General features: G+C 45.3%; 1 protein-coding gene across 2 annotated transcripts in view; it reads left to right on the top strand.

Moving 5' to 3' along the window:
• The first annotated feature begins 959 nt into the window (after positions 1-959).
• STK26 (serine/threonine kinase 26) overlaps positions 960-20,489 on the top strand; it is a 78,174-nt gene continuing 58,644 nt past the window's right edge. Inside the window, exon 1 of one of the 2 annotated variants that reach the window (XM_038747857.1) lies at positions 960-1,252. In XM_038747857.1, the coding sequence (XP_038603785.1) occupies positions 1,211-1,252 (42 nt within the window). In that variant the 5' untranslated portion in view covers positions 960-1,210. Of the gene's footprint in view, positions 1,253-3,182; positions 3,285-20,489 lie in introns of those variants that run through there. The other variant, XM_038747858.1, reaches the window with a different exon arrangement.

Here is a 20,489-nt window from a genome sequence, read left to right as displayed (position 1 = left end):
ATAAATAAATATGTACAAACATATATACAGGTACAAGTAAAATAAATCAACAGAGTAATAAATACGTAGAAGGGCAGTACTAGAAGCAGCCTGGCAGGCAGATAAATAAATATGTACAAACATATATACAGGTACAAGTAAAATAAATCAAAAGAGTAATAAATACGTAGAAGGGCAGTACTAGAAGCGGCCTGGCAGGCAGATAAATAAATATGTACAAACATATATACAGGTACAAGTAAAATAAATCAATAGAGTAATAAATACGTAGAAGGGCAGTACTAGAAGCGGCCTGGCAGGCGGTTAAATAAATATGTACAAACATATATACAGGTACAAGTAAAATAAATCAATAGAGTAATAAGTATGTAGAAGGGCAGTACTAGAAGTGGCCTGGCAGGCGGTTAAATAAATAAATAAATATGTACAAACATATATACAGGTACAAGTAAAATAAATCAATAGAGTAATAAATACGTAGAAGGGCAGTACTAGAAGCGGCCTGGCAGGCAGATAAATAAATAAATATGTACAAACATATATACAGGTACAAGTAAAATAAATCAATAGCGTAATAAATACGTAGAAGGGCAGTACTTGAAGCGGCCTGGCAGTTAAATACATATGTACAAACATATATACAGGTACAAGTAAAATAAATCAATAGAGTAATAAATACGTAGAAGGGCAGTACTAGAAGCGGCCTAGCAGGCAGTTGTCCGGGCCTCTCAGCGAGGGCCCCGGTTAACGGGCAGCCCGCTAAATATGGCGCTGAAGGACGCCGCCGCCCACCCCACCCTCCCTTCGGCCGGCTCCGCCCCCCAGCCCTCCTCCGGCCCCCGTGCTGGCCGCCCCCTCTCCCCGCCGTCGCCCCCGGTGGCCCGGCCCGGCCCCTGAAGCTGCCGAGCCCGCGGGGCCGGGCCCGCCCCCAGCCCCGCCCCCCGACGGCCGCCCGGGCCCAGCCGGCGGAGCCTCCTCCCGAAGCCCGAGCGACCGTCACGGCGACGGCGGCGGTCACCCCGAGGGGAGGGACGGAGCCTCAGGAGGCCGCTCTCCGTTCGCCCTTCCAGGCCCCGGAGCCGGAGCAACCACCGGGGGCGGCCCGTAGTCCAACCGCGGGGGCAGCACGACGAGCACCGGACCTGCCGGAAGAGCCGCCGACGCCGCCAGAGGAGGAGGGGGGGAAGGAAGAGGAGTCATCACCGCCGCCATGGCCCACTCGCCGGTGGCGGTCCAAGTGCCCGGGATGCAGGTGAGCAGGACATTTTTATTTTATGACGGCTCTTCTTAAGCGCTTACTATGTGCAAAGCACTGTTCTAAGTGCTGGGGAGGTTACACGGTGATCACATATATATGCTTGTACATATTTATTGCTCTATTTTACTTGTACACATCTATTATATGTATTTAGACTGTGAGCCCACTGTTGGGTAGGGACTGTCTCTATATGTTGCCAGTTTGTACTTCCCAAGCGCTCAGGCCAGTGCTCTGCACACAGTAAGCGCTCAATAAATACGAGTGATTGATTTTATTTGGTTAGTATGTTTTGTTTTGTTCTCTGCCTCCCCCCTTCTAGACTGTGAGCCCGCTGTTGGGTAGGGGCCGTCTCTATGTGTTGCCAGCTTGGACTTCCCAAGCGCTTAGTCCGGTGCTCTGCACACAGTAAGCGCTCAATAAATACGATTGATTGATTTTATTTGGTTAGTATGTTTTGTTCTCTGTCTCCCCCCTTCTAGACTGTGAGCCCGCTGTTGGGTAGGGGCCGTTGCCAGCTAGGACTTCCCAAGCGCTTAGTACAGTGCTCTGCACGCAGTAGGCGCTCAGTAAATACGATTGATTGATTGATTGCCGGCCGGGGCACCTGCGCTGCCCGGGGAGGGGAGGAGGACAGAGAGCGGCGTTTCCTCCCTCTCCCACCCTTCCTCCCGTCCGGTCCCTTCCCCTCCGGCCGGGCGGGCTGCGCCGCCCTTACTGCCGGCAGAGGTAACTCAATCAATCAATCGTATTTAATGAGCGCATACTGTGTGCAGAGCACTGTACTAAGCGCTTGGGAAGTACAAGTTGGCAACATATAGAGACAGTCAATCAATCAATCGTATTTATTGAGCGCTTACAGTGTGCAGAGCACTGTACTAAGCGCTTGGGAAGTCCAAGTTGGCAACATATGGAGACAGTCCCCACCCAACAGTGGGCTCACGGTTTCCCTACCCAACAGTGGGCTCACAGTCTAGAAGGGGGAAACAGAACAAAACCAAACATATTAACAAAATAAAATAAATAGAATAGATATGTACAAGTAAAATAAATAAATAGAGTAATAAATATGTACATACATATATACAGGTACTGTGGGGAAGGGATGGGTAGGGACTGGCTCTATATGTTGCCTTGTACTTCCCAAGCGCTTAGTACAGTGCTCTGCACACAGTAAGCGCTCAATAAATACGATTGATTGATTGAGGTAAGACGGGGGCGATGGAGAGGGGGAGGAGGGGGAGAGGAAGGAGGGGGCTCAGTCTGGGAAGGCCTCCTGGAGGAGATGAGCTCTCAGTAGGGCCTTTCCGGCTCGTAGGGCGATGGGCCGCGGGCCTTTCCGGCTCGTCGGGGCCGGCCGAGGCCCGCGGCCCATCGCCCCACCTGTCCCCCCCACCCTCTCCTCCTCCTCCTCCTCTTCTTCCCCTAGGATTGTTGTCTGACAAGGAACAGGGAAGTTCCGTCTTTTCCCTCTTTCTTTCTCTCCTTCGTGTTCTCCTCCTGTCTCTCCCTCTCCGGTCCCTCCGCAGACAGAGCCTCAGCCGAGTGGGAAGGCATTTTGAGGCTCCGTAAAGAGCTCGATGTGTTGCCAACGAACGCGCCCGTGGGGTTATTCCGAGTCCAAGTTTCCCATAATAAGCAGGCACACTTGCATAACTTCTTCGGGAAGTGTTTTCCCCACCCTACTTCCGACTCGGGAATAGGCCGGGGGATAAAAATCAGGAGGGCCCAGCGCTTCTTATATAAGGAGGAAAAGGGGTTTATGGTGGTGTGACTGTGAGTCCACTCTTCTAGACTGTGAGCCCACTGTTGGCTCTGTATGTTGCCAACTTGTACTTCCCAAGCGCTTAGTACAGTGCTCTGCACACGTAAGCGCTCAATAAATACGATTGATTGATTGGTGGTGTTCACAATTGGAGTGGGAGATTAGTTGAATCCACGTCCCTGGCAGCAATTGCACAGCTCTGGATTTAGATCCCAAATTTCCTGTATTGAGTGGTTGATGGCATGGATTTCATTTGGTTTAAAGGTTAGTCATGTTTTATTCATGTGCGCATGAAGTGGAATTTTTTTTTTCATCCATTACTTAATAAAAGGAAAGTCATTCGGGTTTGGCACGTATCTAACTTGCGACTTCCCAAACAGGTTCCTGAGAAGTAGGCCTTTTGAGATGGATGCTGGGAAATTATGCTCAGTCCGGAGAGTTGCTTTTTCTTTAAAAAAAAAAGAAAAAGAAAAGTAGTTAGGCCTTTATTGGTTAGGTTTCTGGAGGCCCCATTCTTAGTGGCCATTCAGTAGTTTGAGGGAGATTTTTCGTTTGGAGCTTTTTTTTTTTTAAGGGTGAATACCATGTCGTTGGGTTGTTCTTAACATTAGAATTAGGTAGTCTGGATTCTCAACTGTTGACTTAAGGTAAGATAGGTTAGTTTCTATGGAACTGGCAAACCCTGCTTTCTCCTCCGATTTTTACATGGGATTATTTTGTTTCAGTTCACAAAATATGTGATTGTAGAGTGAATAGTGTTTGAAGCAAAAACGGAAGAAGGAATACGATTCTAGTTTCTATTTAGTTCATTTTGCTTAATTTGTTAAACAATTTGTAAGCAATAGTACCTTAAGTTTACTTCAGTTTCTTTAATTTTCTCTGTCCTTAATGCTATCAATTAAATCCATAAAAAAAATGAAGGGAATTCCGAATGAGGATCCGTTTCCTTGTGAGGATCTACCTGAATCGTTCAGGCTCAAATGTTCTTGCTTAAACTGTGTCAGGGTAAAGTATTATTTTTTACTTAAATTATTGGGGTAATCCCCCAGTAGACTCTGAGCTCCTAGTGGGCAGGGACTGTCTACCAACTCTGGTAGTATAATACTCACCTAAGCTCTTTAGTACAGTGTTCTGCACACAGTAAATGCTCAAATGCCCCATATTCCTGAGACTAAAAGCATGGTTTCTTTAGCAAAGCAAAATGTGCTTTTAGTACTATTTTCCTTCTGTTTAGCAGAAAGCGTGTTTTCCTATAATTCTTTGAAAGGACCCTGTCATGAAAATTTCATCTAGCTAGAGCGCACCAGAAGCAGCGTGGCTCAGTGGAAAGAGCACAGGCTTGGGAGCCAGAGATCATGGGTCCAAATCCCGGCTCTGCCAGTTGTCAGCTGTGTGACTTTGGGCAAGTCACTTCACTTCTCTGTGCCTGTTACCTCATCTGTAAATGGGGATTAAGACTGTGAGCCCTACGTGGGACAACCTGATTGCCTTGTATCCCCTCAGCGCTTAGAACAGTGCTTTGCACATAGTAAGTGCTTAACCAATCTCATCGTTATTATTATTATTACCGAGTTCTAAATGTCATGACATTTAAAGTTCCTTTAGCACTAATAAGCACAAATGTTGAATACTGTAACAAGTCATAATTCCAAAAAGCTTGATCACAGTGTGACACTGGATAAAGTGGAGAAGCAGCGTGGCTCAGTGGAAAGAGCCCGGGCTTTGGAGTCAGAGGTCATGGGTACAAATTCCGGCTCCTCCACTTGTCAGCTGTGTGACTTTGGGCAAGTCACTTCACTTCTCTGGGCCTCAGTTACCTCATCTGTAAAATGGGGATGAAGACTGTGAGCGCCCCGTGGGACAATCTGATCACCTTGTTAACCTCCCCAGCGCTTAGAACAGTGCTTTTCATATAGTAAGTCCTTAATAAATGCTATTATTATTATTTTTAAATGCTATTGATAATTTTTGGTAGCTTAGTTAGGGACTTCCTTCTCTTCCTCTTATCTCCATCCTCCCTCCTCCCTCCTCTGAAAGAAACCTTGATACCATTTCACCCTCTACCCCTGCCCCCCCCATTTTTTTTTTCTGAAAGCTGATTTAGAATGGGAGGTAGGAATCATGTCAGTATTAAAATAGAGGCCCTGTGTATCTACCCTGTGTCTCCTTCTGAAATTTTGCATTTTCAGCTCATTTCCCATTTGGTCAGTTCATGCACCCATATACTTCTTTGATATTTTTGGGCGCATTCATTGCCAGTGAAATACAGAAGCTTTTAAATATACCATAAAAATATAAATGAGAGAGTTGAGTAGGCTTTAGTAACTTCGTCAACTTGAATTAATCACCGAATGGTGTATTTCACAACCAGAATAAACTAGTTGTTTAATTTTTTAGCAATTCCTTTTAAAACAACTTTTTTGAGGAGGAGTTGGGGTTAAAGATTTTTGTAACTTAAACTGTTGTCAATTTCTTAAAACTGAGAAATAGGCTTGAAGATAACTACCTACTTTATAACTGATGTCTGCCATCATGACTGACTTTCAAGCAAAGGAATTTCTGTGCCACCAGTTTAAAACAAAAACTTTAATGATGGACAATTATCGAAGTGGTTCCAGTTCTACCGCTTTTTGAATGCATCATGGCCTAGTGGATACAGCACAGGCCTGGGAGTAAGAAGGACCTGACTTTTAATTCTGGCTCTGCCACTTGTCTGCTGGGTGACCATAGGCAAATCGCTCTCTGTTCTTCATTTACATCAACTGTAAAATGGGGATTAAGACTGTGAGCCCCATGTGGGACAGGGACTGTGTTTAACCTGATTCATTCAGTTGTATTTATTGAGTGTTTATTGTGTGCAGAGCACTGGGAGCACTTGGGAGAGTATATGTTGCCGTCTTGTACTTCCCAAACACTTAGTACAGCACAGTAAGTGCTCAATAAATATGATTGAATGAATGAATACAACAATAAACAGATACATTCCCTGCCCACAACGAGCTTATAGTCTACAGTGTGATTAGCTTGTATCTACTCCAGCACTTAGTACAGTGCCTGGTATGTATAAAGCACTTAACAAAGACCATAAAAATGCATATTAAATATAATAATAATTAGGCTTCCGTAACTTGGTCATTAAATCTAGTGCCTATTTTATTTTTTACTACTGAAGTGATTTTTTTTTCCATATTAAAATCTGAGATTCCGAAAAATATTTGAAAGACTGTTTCTATTAGGCCAATAAGCCTAATATAATAGCTATTTCCTTCCACTACAATATTTGCTGTTCCAACACGTACCCTTTAGTGCGCTTTAACATTTAAGACTATGCAGTAGCACGAGATGGTCAAACTTTTTTTCTTTAAAAGTTCACTTTGTGACCCAAATATAGCATGCTGGAATTCCAAAATGGTTAGGAGTGGGGAGATAAAAGGAAAATTATTTCAAGTACTTCTTAGTTTCTTTGAGGCGGGCAAGAGAGGAAAAACAGAGGGAGCCTTTTAAAGGATTAGAAAGTGGGAGTGACCTCATCCATTATCAATTTTTAATTGTAATCAAAGTGGTTTAATTTTAAAATACCTTCTTGATTCTGGGTGTGGAGTTGAAATGCCTGAAGCTTAAGGAGTGTAAGGATGCAGGTATAATATACTTTGAATCTTTGGAGGTGGTGTATCAAAAAGAGGAAATTATGAGAAGATTGAGCTTTAGCGTATTTTGACATTTCCCCAGTTTTGCTTGTATTAGTACATTTGGTGTGATTTATTTTCAAATTTGTCTCACCTGAAGAAAATTTAGATCGGTTCCTTGGTGTTGTACACTGGATTCATTTTCAGTATCTTTCAACAGATCACCAGTAGTCTTTTTTTTTTCCCATCTTACTTCCCCCGTTCCTTTGTTTCTAAACACTACTCATTTTACTTTTTGCACAAAGTTAATTCATGCATTAAATAGGGGTGAGATTTATTCCCCCATCTTTTTGACCAATGGTTTGTTTCCTGGGAGTGTTGTTTAGAAGTTGTTCTCTATATTCACAAAAATCAACTTCTCTGAATATTTTGGCCTGAAGTACCCTGTGGTGTCACTACATCATTATAAAGCATTTTGTAAAAACAAAAGTTGAACTTTGCCCCAGAATTTTTTTAAAATGATCTTCTTGCTTTCAAGGGACTATAAAGTTTCCCTTCAAATTCCCAGTCTGTTTCAGAGGTTATGGATCCTAGTACAATACTTTGCAGTCAAAGTGTTTGTGGAGGTCTCAGTGTCTAATCTGATAGTTGAGGAAGTTTCATGCAAGTCTTTTGTTGTTAGGATGCTCTAGTCATTTGCTCTGAGTAGAGTCTAAACCTCGCTTTTCCCCTCCCCCCCATCCTCCCACTGATTTCCTGTTCAGCTCAGGGTTGTGCTGGGACTACTAGAAAAGCCCTTGTGGAGTAGTCTGAGAAACTGCTCTAAGAGGCTTGAATCCCCGGGAACAAATGGGGAGGTTCACAGTGAGTAATATTTTTTTGGAAAGGCGGCTTAAAGAAGATCCTTTTGAAAAGTGTTATCCATTTTCAATTGCTGTATCTAGGAAAGTCATCCACCTTTCCAGTCCTTATTGTGTAGAACTTTCCGCGTGCTACCATAGGTTTTCCGGGTAATAGGTTGACTAGGATTGAAGTAGATCATATCTGTGGTTTATTTTGTGAGCTTCAGCAGACATTCCCTGCTTGGAAAATGGGGATATCCATTGCCTTTTTAGTTCACTGTGTGTAGATGCCAGTGTCTGTAACAGCTTGTTCTGTAAAAATGCTCTGAGCTCCTTGGAGAAAAGTGTTACAGTATATACATTTGGGGCTAGTATTGGCGCTTAAAAGAACATTTATCGTATGTAGTATACTTTATAATTAACTGGTTGCCCAGGCACCCAAGTCCTGAGGGATAGGCGTGTTTTCCCTTCCCTGACCTTTTTCAACCTTTTCTTTCCCTGCCCCCCCCCATTCGCATTTATCTGACCATAAGACACTCAGGAGTATAAAATACATCATAGCTTTGTAATGAAATATTCATGAGAAGATTGTTTTAGGGAAATAGGCTCACTGAAAAGGTGCTTACCTCAGGTGACCTTGCTCTGGATGCAGAATTTAGCTTTGTGAACACAAAATGCTTGTGTCTTGACTCCAGTGTTAAGGCCGGACAGTAAATGGAGCATTCTGTCTGGACCGTCTCTGTCCCTCTGGCCTGTGGAAACTCCCTTTGTGCCAACATAGGGGTCCCCGCAAATTGGCGGCCAGCACTATCCTTCACCGGCACCTGCCACTTCTGAAAATGGGGGTCAGGGAGATTATTAGACTCAAAGGTGCAGAGAAATCTCTAGGCTAATTTAGTCTTGGGAAAATGTATGGAGACAATGGGTAAATATGGCAAACCTCCTTGCATGGTCGAACCTGGTTCTCAGCTCCCTCCAGCTCCTTCTCCCCAGTTGCCCTACCTAACATTTTGTCTTTTGACTGACTCTTGTCTATATTTGTTTTTAAAGCTCTGCATGGGTCAAAATTTGGGAAACTGGTTTGACCTGATCCCAACAGGTGGCTTAAGGTTGGGGCCTGTCCATAGCCTTAGCCTGTTAATCTAGTTGTTTCTGGAACAACACAAATCACTCTTGATTATTCATGAGTAGATTACCCATTTTGTGGATTAATGATCCGAAGCAGGTTTTAAACCCCAACCGATTGAGAACTGAATTTTCCATTTAGCACCTTCCCTCTCCTCCCTCTTTGTGTGTGCATTCCTTGTGCCCAAGGAAAAGCATCATGGCTTAGTGGATAGAACACAGGCCTGGGAGTCAGAAAGTCATGAATTCTAATCCCGGCTCCGCCACACGTCTGCTGTGTGACCTTGGGTAAATCACTTCATTTCTCTGGGCCTCAGTTGCCTCATCTGTAAAATGGGGACTGAGTGTGAGCCTTATGTGGGACAGGGACTGTGTCCAACCTGACTACCTTGTATCTACCCTAGTGCTTAGAATAGTGCCTGGCAGATAGTATGTGCTTAACAAGTACCATAATTATTTTGTCCCCGAATCCTGGAGATTCTGCCTCCCTTTCCTCCACTCCCACTGCAGCAACCTTCTCTGCAAGCTTTCCTCTCTCTAACTTCTCCCCATCCCAGCATGTCAGACATGCACCAACAAGAGTCATCTTCTCAAGTGTCGCTCCCCCTCCTTAGACAATTATGGTGGTTTACGGTTACCAGTCCCACCTATCAAATCATCACCCCTGATTTTAGGCTTCAAGGCCCCCACCCCAGTTGACTTTCCCCCACCCAATTGGCCTTGTTTCTCACTAAACTCTTGTTTGTCCTCTAGCTAAGCAGATCTAGAACAGTGCTCAGTGCTTAGAATAGTGCTTGGCACATAGTGAGTGTTTAACAAATACCATAATTATTAATTATTATTATCTGCTTACCAGTCCCAGCTTTTCATTTTAAGTACCAAAGCAAGCTCAGGGCAAGCCTCCCTGCAGGCAGGGCTAGGGAAAAAATGAGTCAGACGCACATAGAGTCATGGAGGTGGACATGCAGATACACACTCACACCCATGGGGTCGGGTTGATGGACAACCGTGCGCAAGAAGTCAGTGGCATGGACACACACAAGCCCTCACACAGAGGCGGGGACTTGGACCTGTAGACTCATCACCAAACAGGGTGGGAGACATTCAGATGCTCACAGGCTAAGAGGATGTACGTAGACCTGAGACGAGCATCCACTGAGGCAGGATCTGGGGCTCGTTCCTGGTTTAGAATGGGGATGGGCGGGTGGGAATTCCTCCCTAGGTTGGGACTGTGAAAGGACTGCAGTTAGGAGCCTAGTCAGGGTTCAGTTTTTGGTTGACTCCCTTCTTACTGGGAAAGGTGGGAAGGGCAGTGCAAAAAATAGTCTGTGTGCAGGGAGGGGTCAAGCTACTAGCGTTAGCCCATAATCCCAATTCTGGGGGGAGTAATGGCCCCTTTGCCCTCTCCCACCAAGTTGTTGCTTTGGACTGTCTGTCTCCTGCCCTTAACTTTTTCTGCCTGTGAACCATATGCTCACTCAGTCTTCCTTTCTGGAATGCTCTCCCGCCCTTTTGACAATTCACGTCTCTTCATCAAAACAACTAAAACCACACTTCCTCCCTGAAGCATTCCCCAACTTGACTGTCTTCCCCATGACTCTAGCTAGTCCCATGCTTTTGTGCTTACCTCTGAAAATGATGTAAATATTTTGCATTGTCCTCTTATTGGTTTTTTTGTCCAGGATCCTGTCACCCTAGACATCTACTTGTGTTTCTGTCCCATCTCCCCCTAAGGATTTTAATACTCTTGAGGACAGGAACCATTTTTTGCTTTTCCTTTGAATGTCGCAGTACATAGTAGACACTCATCAAATATTCTCAGAGAATTGGTCAAGGAGAGGTCACAGGGATGGCCTCGCCTCAGCAGCATCCCTGAACGCTGAATAAAGGTTAGGTTTTAACCAGTCCTCCTTCAGGTGTGATTTAGGGCTGCAGTGCAAAAGTGGCAGTGTCTGAATCTTGTTAAGTCCTAAAGTGAGATCCAGTGATTTCTTCACTGAATTCCACCTTTGTGAATTAGAGTTGAGATCCCGATATCCCCTAACTCGAGAGATTCCCCCCCAAATCAATTATTTAAAATAGGATAGTACTGGTCCTTTTGGATATTAGAGAATTTACTCTGTGAATATAGTTATTAATAATTTTAAAAAGATTGTATTAAAGCTTTACTATGTCTCAAGCAGTGTGTAAGGACTGGGGTAGAATCAAGATAATCAGATCATTCAACCGCATTTGAGTGCATACTGTGTGCAAAGCACCGTACTGAGCACTTGGAAAGTACAATACAGCAATTAGAGAGAGACAATCCCTGCCCACAATGAGCTTAAAGTCTAGAGGGGGGAGACAGGCATCAAACCAAGGAAACAGGCATCAATGTAAGTAAATAGAATTATATGCATATGTACTTAAATGCTGTGGGGAGGAGAGAGGGAGGAAAGATCAAAGGGAGTGAGTCTAGGTGATGCTGAAGGAAGGGGGAGCTGAAGAAAAGGGGGCTTAGTCTGGGAAGGCCTATTGGAGGAGGTGTCCCTTCAGTAGGGCTTTGAAGGGAGGAAGAGTGATTGGTGGATTTGAGAGCATTTCAGGCCAGGGATAGGATGTGGGCCAGGGGTCGGTGACAAGAAAGGTGAGATGGAGGCCCAGTGAGAAGGTTAGCACCAGAGGAGCAGAGTGTGTGGGCTGGGATGGAGAAGGAGAGAAGGGAGGCGAGGTAAGAAGGGGCAAGGTGATGGAGAGTTTTAAAGCCAACAGTGAGGAGTTTTTGTTTGATACGAAGGTGGATAGACAACCACTGGAGATTTTTGAGGAGGGGGTTGACATGCCCTGAGCTTTTCTGTAGAAAGGTGATCCAGGCAGTTTGTGGACTGAAGTGGGGAGAGGCAGGAGGCTAGGAGGTCAGAAAGGAGGCTGATGCAGTAATCCAGCTGGGATAGGATGAGAGGTCCCAGCACTTAATATACAGTGCCTGGCACATAGTAAGCATATAACAAATACCCCAAATTATTATTATTATTATTATTATTATTATTATTATTATTATTATGTGTTGACCAGCCTTTTGGTGACTAGCATTTAGGGAATCCTGGATTGAAGTGATGCTGTTTGCATTGCTATATTACTTTACCTATGCATTTTACTTTATATTAATTACACTTACCGTCTCCCAGATTTCTCAACCAACATTGATTACTCGAGCCTCAGCAATGAAACAAACTGAAAGATGCGTGCATTTATTTTTAGGTATAATCTGATAAATCAAGTAGGGGAGAGGATTTGACCCCGATATTATTCCTTAACCCCAGGGTCTGTTGAGATTGTTAAACATAAAAAGGAAGTCTGCAATTTGGGGCCTTTTAAGCAAAAAAAAAAAATCCAGGAAAGACTTTTCACTCTACATTTTTAACCTTTTATTATTATTAACCGTGTATCCGTAAAGCTTTTGTTGCTCTTGTGTTCCTATTTACCTGAATCTTCATTCTACACATTTCTTGTGAGTCAGGTTTTGTTTGTATAGGGCTGCTGTGGGGGAAATTGAGGGTCAAACACAGCCCCTTTTCTTTCCTCTTTTAATGGTATTTGTTAAGAGCTTATTGTGTGCCAGGCAGTGTACTAAGTGCTGGGGTAGATACAAGCTAATCAGGTTGAGCACAGATCCTGTTCCACGTGGGGCTCACAGTCTTAGTCCCCATTTTGCAGATGAGGTAACAGAGGCAAAGAGAAGTTGTGATTTGCCCAAGGTCAAACAGCAGACAAGTCCTTCTCTCCTACAGCCCGGCCCACACCCTCCGCTCTTCTGCCGCTAACCTCCTTACTGTCCCGCCATCGACCTCTGGCCCATGTCCTTCCCCTGGCCTGGAATGCCCTCCCTCCACACATCCACCAAACTAGCTCAGTTCCTCCCTTCAAAGCCCTACTGAGAGCTCACCTCCTCCAGGAGGCCTTCCCAGACTAAGCCCCCTTTTTTTTTTTCCTCTCCTCGGCCCCATCCCCCCCCGCCCTACCTCCTTCCCCTCCCCACAGCACTTGTATATATTTGTACAGACTTATTACTCTATTTTACTTGTACATATTTACTATGCTATTTATTTTGTTAATGATTTGCATATAGCTGTAATTCTATTTGTTCTGATGGTTTTGACACCTGCCTACATGTTTTGTTGTCTGTCTTCCCCTTCTAGACTGTGAGCCTGTTGTTGGGTAGGGACCATCTCTATATGATGCCGACTTGTACTTTTCAAGCTCTTAGTACAGTGTTCTGCACACAGGAAGCGCTCAATAAATATGATTGAATGAATGAATGGTGGGCTGGGATTATAACCCAGATTCTTCTGATTCCCAGACCTTTGCTCCATCCACTAGGCCACACTGGTTTCCTGGCACACCCAAGACTCACAATCTAGTTGCCCTTTCTGTTCATGGATGGGGTCATTGGTGGCAAGTTTTACCATTTGTGCGTTCGCGCGCGTGTGTGTGTGTGTAAGTGATATTTGACCAATAGACCTTTTCCATACAACTCCCACATGCAAGTTGGCCCTGCTGCCCTGACAGTCTTGTTGCAGTGCACAGTGCTGTTTGATTCCGACTCTGTCGTTACGCTCCTGAAATCCCTGCTCAAAAGAGCCACTCCTTTCCCATTTGCCGTACTCCAAGTTAATTTGCTTGACCCCATTTCGTCCCAGTTGTCCGCTGCCACGCTGCGGACACATCAGAGGCCGCGGTGCACCAAGTCGTAGAATTGCTTCCTCTGTCCTCCCTGCTGCTGGATGTCCCCTTTCAGCTCGATTCCGCATCTGCATGAACATTTTCTCTGTCAGCTGTTCCTCACACCTGCCCCTTTTCATGAAGCTGTTGTGTATTCATTCATTCAATCGTATTTATTGAGCGCTTACTGTGTGCAGAGCACTGTACTAAGCCCTTGGGAAGTACAAGTTGGCAACATATAGAGACGGTCCCTACCCAACAGCGGGCTTACAGTCTAGAAGGGTGAGACAGACAACAAAACAAAACATTAACAAAATAAAATAAATAGAATAAATATGTACAAGTAAAATAAATAGAGTAACAAATACATACAAACATATATATATATATATATATATATACACAGGTGCTGTGGGAAGGGGAAGGAGGGAAGGTGGGGGGATGGGGAGGGGGAGAGGAAGGAGGGGCTCAGTCTGGGAAGGCCTCCTGGAGGAGGTGAGCTCTCAGTAGGGCTTTGAAGGGAGGAAGAGAGCTAGCTTGGCGGATGTGCGGAGGGAGGCATTCCAGGCCAGGGGGAGGACTTGGGACAGGGGTCGACGGCAGGACAGGCGAGAATGAGGCACAGTGAGGAGATTAGTGGCAGAGGAGCAGAGGGTGCGGTCTGGGCTGTAGAAGGAGAGAAGGGAGGTGAGGTAGGAGGGGGCAAGGTGATGGAGAGCCTTGAAGCCGAGGGTGAGCAGTTTTTGCCTGATGCGTAGGTTGATCGGTAGCCACTGGAGATTTTTGAGGAGGGGAGTAACATGCCCAGAGCATTTCTGCACAAAGACGATCCGGGCAGTGGCGTGAAGTGTGGATTGAAGTGGGGAGAGACAGGAGGATGGGAGATTGGAGAGAAGGCTGATACAGTAATCCAGATGGGATAGGACGAGAGCTTGAACGAGCAGGGTAGCGGTTTGGATGGAGAGGAAAGGGCGGATCTTGGCAATGTTGTGGAGGTGAGACTGGCAGGTCTTGGTGACGGATTGGATGTGAGCGGTGAATGAGAGAGCGGAGTCGAGGATGACACCAATGTTGCAGCCTTGTGAAATGGAAGGATGGTAGTGCCGTCAACAGTGATGGGAAAGTCAGGGAGAGGGCAGGGTTTGGGAGGGAAGATAAGGAGTTCAGTTTTGGGCATGTTGGGTTTTAGATAATAATAATAATAATGTTGGTATTTGTTAAGCGCTTACTATGTGCCAAGCACTGTTCTAAGCACTGGGGTAGATACAAGGTAATCAGGTTGTCCTACGTGAGGCTCACAGTGTTCATCCCCATTTTACAGATGAGGTAACTGAGGCCCAGAGAAGTTAACTGACTTGCCCAAGGTCACACAGCTGACAAGTGGCAGAGGTGGGATTAGAACCCATGACCTCTGACTCCCAAGCCCATGCTCTTTCCACTAAGCCACGCTGCTTCTCTACTAAGCCACGCTGCTTCTCTTTAGATGGCAGGCAGACATCCAGATGGAGACGTCCTGAAGGCAGGAGGAGATGCGAGCCTGGAGGGAGGGAGAGAGAGCTGGGGCAGAGATGTAGATTTCGGTGTCATCAGCGTAGAGATGATAGTTGAAGCCGTGGGAGCGAATGAGTTCACCAAGGGAGTGAGTGTAGATAGAGAACAGAAGGGGACCAAGAACTGACCCTTGAGGAACCCCTACAGTGGGGGGATGGGGGAGGAGGAGCCCGCAAAAGAGACTGAGAATGAATGGTTGGAGAGATAAGAGGAGAACCAGGAGAGGACAGTCTGTGAAGCCAAGGTTGAATAGCGTGTTGAGGAGAAGGGGGTGGTCCACAGTGTCGAAAGCAGCCAAGAGGTCGAGGAGGATTAGGATAGAGTAGGAGCCGTTGGATTTGGCAAGTAGGAGGTCATTGGTGACCTTTGAGAGGGCAGTTTCCGTGGAATGTAGGGGACGGAAGCCAGATTGGAGGGGGTCGAGGAGAGAGTTGGCGTAGAGGAATTTGAGGCAGCGGGTGTAGACGACTCATTCAAGGAGTTTGGAAAGGAATGGTAGGAGGGAGATAGGGCGATAACTAGAAGGTGAGGTGGGGTCAAGAGAGGGTTTTTTTAGGATGGGAGAGACGTGGGCATGTTTGTAGGCAGAGGGGAAGGAACCAGTGGAGAGTGAATGGTTGAAGATGGAAGTTAAGGAGGGGAGAAGGGACGGAGCGAGAGATTTCATAAGATGAGAGGGAATGAGGTCAAAAGCACAGGTGGCCGGAGTAGCACTTGAGAGGAGAGAGGAGATCTCATCTGAGGATACTGCTGGGAAGGATGGGAGTTTAGCGGAGAGGGTTGAGAGCTGGGGGGTTGGAGAAGAGTGGGGAGTGACTTTGGGGAGCTCAGACCTGATGGATTTAATTTTATTAATGAAGTAGGAGGCCAGATCGTTTGGGGGTGAGGGAAGGAGGAGGGGGAGGAACGGGGCCTGAGAAGGGAGTTGAATGTACGGAAGAGCTGACGGGGCTAATGGGCATGGGTGTCATTAAGGGAGGAGAAATAGTTTTGTCTGGCAGAGTAGAGGGCAGAGTTAAGACAGGAAAGAATTAACTGTGTAATGGGCAGGACAGTGCTGGCCCACTGACTCCCCCCTTGTAGCACACGTGGCCTGCAGTAGTGTTTCTCTTCTGGACCAGTTAACTTTAGTCGACTCTCTCTCCTCCGCTGCCCTGGCAGGTCACACGGTTGCTTTCTTACAAGCTACCTCCTCAGTTTTTGTGTTTTTGTCCAGTGCTTCATGGTTTGCCAGAGGTATCTGAGAGGTCACAGTAATCAAAATTTAAGCAAAAACTTGCTTCTTATCACCTTTTAAATTTAAAACTTCAAGGATAGTAGTTAACTAGAAAAGAGTAATGCATAAAAGTGGGATATACAAAAGAACTACGTTTAGATTTTTTTCTTTAACTACTTAAAAATATGCTGTAGAAACCCAAGATACTATTTTGATTTTATGCATTTCTAATGGAATGGCTTCATATTCTGTTACTAGACAGTAGAATTTGAAAGATTTGGTAACTCATAGTGTCTGCAGCAATTATTGTGTTTGTATGCCTTTCCTTTTTCTTTCCTCTTTCCCACTGTCCTGGAGTGATGGGAGAGTGAAGGGCAGAAAGCTGTGGTAAAAATTCCCTAAATAAATGGATTTTTGAATTAACTGTGTTCTCAATATCCAGTTTGTTCAAACTTGAGATCACAGTATCAAACAGAACTGGGAAATGGCAGTTGCTTCAGATTATGTAGTATCAGAATAAACATTTAATCTGTTTAACAAGTTTCACAGTATTTCAAATTCTTACAGTTTTAGATAGCCTTAGAAATTTTCTAAACCAATAATATATTTTACTCTATCACCTAAACAGTCGTGGTAGTAGTAGTAGTAGTGATAAAAATAGCTTTGAGCTTTTCTAGTGTTTTTAATTTTCCCTGAAGACTGTTATGTCAGTGGTGCTTGGGCACAATCTTAGACTCTAGTGAAGGAGTGAACATTTGGCAGGTGAAGAAACTGCTGGGGTAGATAGAAGTTAACCAGGTTGGACCCAGTCCTTGTCTCACATGGGGCTCACAGTTTAGGAGGCCAAACAGGTATTGAATCCCCATTGTACAGTTGAAGAAACTGAGGCACAGCCCAAGGTCACATAGACAACTGGCAGAGCTGAGAGTAGAACCCAAGTCTTCGGACTCCCAGGCCTGTGCTTTTTCCACTAGGCCACAGTGCTTCCCTTAAGTCAGTTGATTGTATTGAGCGCTTACTGTGTGCAGAGCACTGTACTGAGCATTTGGGACAGTGCAGTATAGAAGCATTCCCTGCTTACAACGAGTCCACAGTCTAGGCAGGGAGACAGAGATTAATATAAATAAAAAATTAGAGATATGCACATGAGTGCTGTGGGGCTGGGAGGGAGGATGAATAAAGGGAGCAAGTCGGGGTGACGAAGAAGGGAGTTTGAGAAGAGGAAAGGAGGGCTTATTCAGGGAAGGCCTTTTGGAGGTGATGTGTCTTCAGTAAGGCTTTGATTATTGGAGCATTTAGTCATTTATTTTCTTTTTTCTCATCCTGCCTTAGCCTTCACAAGTAGTTGACATTGAGTTGTGTCTCTCTACTATAAGCAGAAAAGCCTATTTATACCAACTTGGACCTTAGGGGAGTCCCAGGGCCAGAAGTGACACATTTTTACTTAATAAATCATTCTTTTGCTACATCTGAAAAATTTTAATAGTTAAATGCTTTTCTTTTAAAATGTTTAATGGAAGCTACTTTAAGAACTTAGAACTCCGTGGGAAGAATCCAATCAAAGAATTGTTTAATTTTTTTTCCTCAAAAAATGAATTGTGTCCAGATGGCTCCTTACTGAGCTGAATGTTGGACTATTACTACTGTGCACTCACTGTTTCAGTTAGTATTTATTAGTTTGAAGGTTACCAACTTGAAATGGGTAAATCTAATTTACTGTGGACAAGCTAGACTTCTAGTGTTTATCCAGCCCATTCAAACCAAAGCTAGTAAATACATTCACCCCGGCTTTCCTCTCAAATTCTCACATCATGGGGAATTCCGGAAGAGCAGTATTCTGGGGGAAGAAATGTTTAAAAATACCAGGAGCCAGTAATTATGGACTCCAGGTGTGACTACTCATTTCCATTTGCTAGAACATAAGTATCGAGTGGAGATGATAGGTGGTGGGAGTGGAACTGGAAAGGTGGAAGGGGGAGGTTATGAGGGAAAATAGTTGTTTGGGTCAGAAGTTGTTGGGGGTTGAACTCTTCATCACTTTGTTGAGTTGCTTCTCTTCAGGGATGGCGATCTCTCCAGATTCTACTCTCACTTCCTGTTGGCCTGCTTTCTCCCCCTCTCCCCCGGGGGCTCCTCCTCAGTTTGCTAATCTAACACAAATGCCACTTAGTAGAATTTAGACTTTCTGTTTCTGCTTCTTGTTAGGGAGAATGAGTTGCTCACATTCTTAGGGATACACTGACTACATAGATGCAGCGGATATCTCCCTAGGTGGCACCTTGGCCCATGTATTCCTGCAGTTCTTTGTGGATAAGAAGTGTGGCCTAGTGCAAAGAGTACAAGACTGGGTGTCAGAGGTCCTGGGTTCCAATTCCAGATCTGCCACTTGCTAACTCTGTAGCCTAGAGCAAATTCATTCAATCGTATTTAATGAGCTCTTACTATGTACAAAGCACTGTACTAAGTGCTTGGGAAGTACAAGTTGGCAACATAGAGGCGGTCCCTACCCAACAGTGGGCTCACAGTCTAGAAGGGGGAGACAGAGAACAAAACAAAATATATTAACAAAATAAAATAAGTAGAATAAATATGCATAAGTAAAATAAATAGAGTAATAAATATGTACAAACATATATACAGGTGTTGTGGGGAAGGGAAGGAGGTGAGGGGGAGGAGGGGGAGAGGAAGGAGGGGGCTCAGTCTGGGAAGGCCTCCTAGAGGAGGTGAGCTCTCAGTAGGGCCTTGAATGGAGGAAGAGAGGTAGCTTGGCGGATGTGGGGAGGGAGGGCATTCCAGGCCAGGGGGATGACGTGGGCCGGGGGTCGACGGTGGGACAGGCGAGAACGAGGCCTAACGGTGAGGAGGTTAGCGGCAGAGGAGCGGAGGGTGCGGGCTGGGCTGTAGAAAGAGAGAAGGGAGGTGAGGTAGGAGGGGGTGAAGTGATGGACAGCCTTGAAGCCGAGGATGAGAATCACTTAACTTTCCTGGGCTTCAGTTTCCTCATCTGAAAATGGGGATTCAGTACCTGTTTTCCCTCCACTTAGTCCCTGTCCCATATGGGACTCTCAGTCTGTGTCTGACCTGATTAACTTGTATCCACTCCAGCACTTAGTGAGCATTTAACAAATAATACAGTTACTCCTCTTTTTGTAAAACTTCCTTAATGCAGAGCAACTTGGGATAGTGGATAGAGCAAGGACCTTGGGAGTCAGAAGGTCATGGGTTCTAATCCTGCCTCAGCCACTTTTCCTCTCTGTGACCTTTGGCAAAGTCATTTCACTTCTCTGTGCCTGTTATCTCATTTGTAAAATGGGGATTGAGACTGTGAGCCCCACGTGGGACAGGGACTGTGTCCAGTTTGATTTGCTTGTATCCATCCCAGCACTTAGTACAGTGTCTGGTACATAGCAAGCACTTAAGAAATGCATTATTATTTATTATTGTTATTATTATTACATAGCATTTTAAGTGAGATTTTTTTAAGGACTGCTGTTTTTGTTGACTCTCTTATTGAAGTATTGTGAAGTAGGACCCTCTTCCTCTCTCTCTCTGGGATAAATCTCTTTCTTTCTGCTGCCACCCTGAGCACCTGTGGCATTCTCCCTGCCTGTAACTCTTCCTTGTGCAGTAGGAACACCTGTAGAGTTTTTATGGGCTGCCCCAAAGTTCACTGGCTCTTCCTGGGCACTCTGGCCACTCCCTCAGCAATCTCCTCTCTGCCCAGGGCTCCCTGATACACTCCAATCTGGGAGAAGTGATAATTATGGTATTTAAGCACTCACTCTCCCAGACACTGTACTAAACTCCATAATAGATACAAGATAATGAAGTCAAGACACAGTCCCTACCCCACACAAAGCTCACCATCTGAGTTGGAGGGAGAACAGGTATTGAATCCCCATTTTCCAAATGAGGACTGAGGGACAGAGCAGTTAAGTGACCTGCCCAAGGCATACAGAAGGCAAATGGTAGAGTCTGGGTTATGACCCAGGTCCTTTGACTCTGAGGCCTGTGCTCTTTCCACTAAACCAGGCTGCTTGAAGCGGCCTGGAGGCAAGTGGCCGAGCTGGGATTAGAACCCAGAGGTGGTCTGGTGGGCATTTTGGGCAGCGTTCATTCAATTCATTCAGTTGTATTTATTGAGTGCTTACTATGTGCAGCAGACAGGGCGCTCCCAACATCCTCCCCAGCTGAGGCCACCTCCTTGGGAGACAAGGGCTCTGAAGAAGTGGAGCCACTCACCAAAGTTCCTATGGCATCACTTCCAATTCGAGGAGGCAGAACCATTGAGAACCCAGAACCGTGAGAGAAAGAGGTAACCGGCGGCTCCCACCAGTCTTGGGGACACCGCTAGGGTCACGGTTCCCCTAGGGCCTTAGCCAGTCCTCACAGTGTGGGCAATGTGATC

Source organism: Tachyglossus aculeatus, chromosome 6, assembly GCF_015852505.1.
Source record: "Tachyglossus aculeatus isolate mTacAcu1 chromosome 6, mTacAcu1.pri, whole genome shotgun sequence".
NCBI lineage: Eukaryota > Metazoa > Chordata > Mammalia > Monotremata > Tachyglossidae > Tachyglossus > Tachyglossus aculeatus.
Note: the sequence above shows the minus strand (reverse complement) of the source record. Positions and strands in the feature narration are given on the sequence as shown.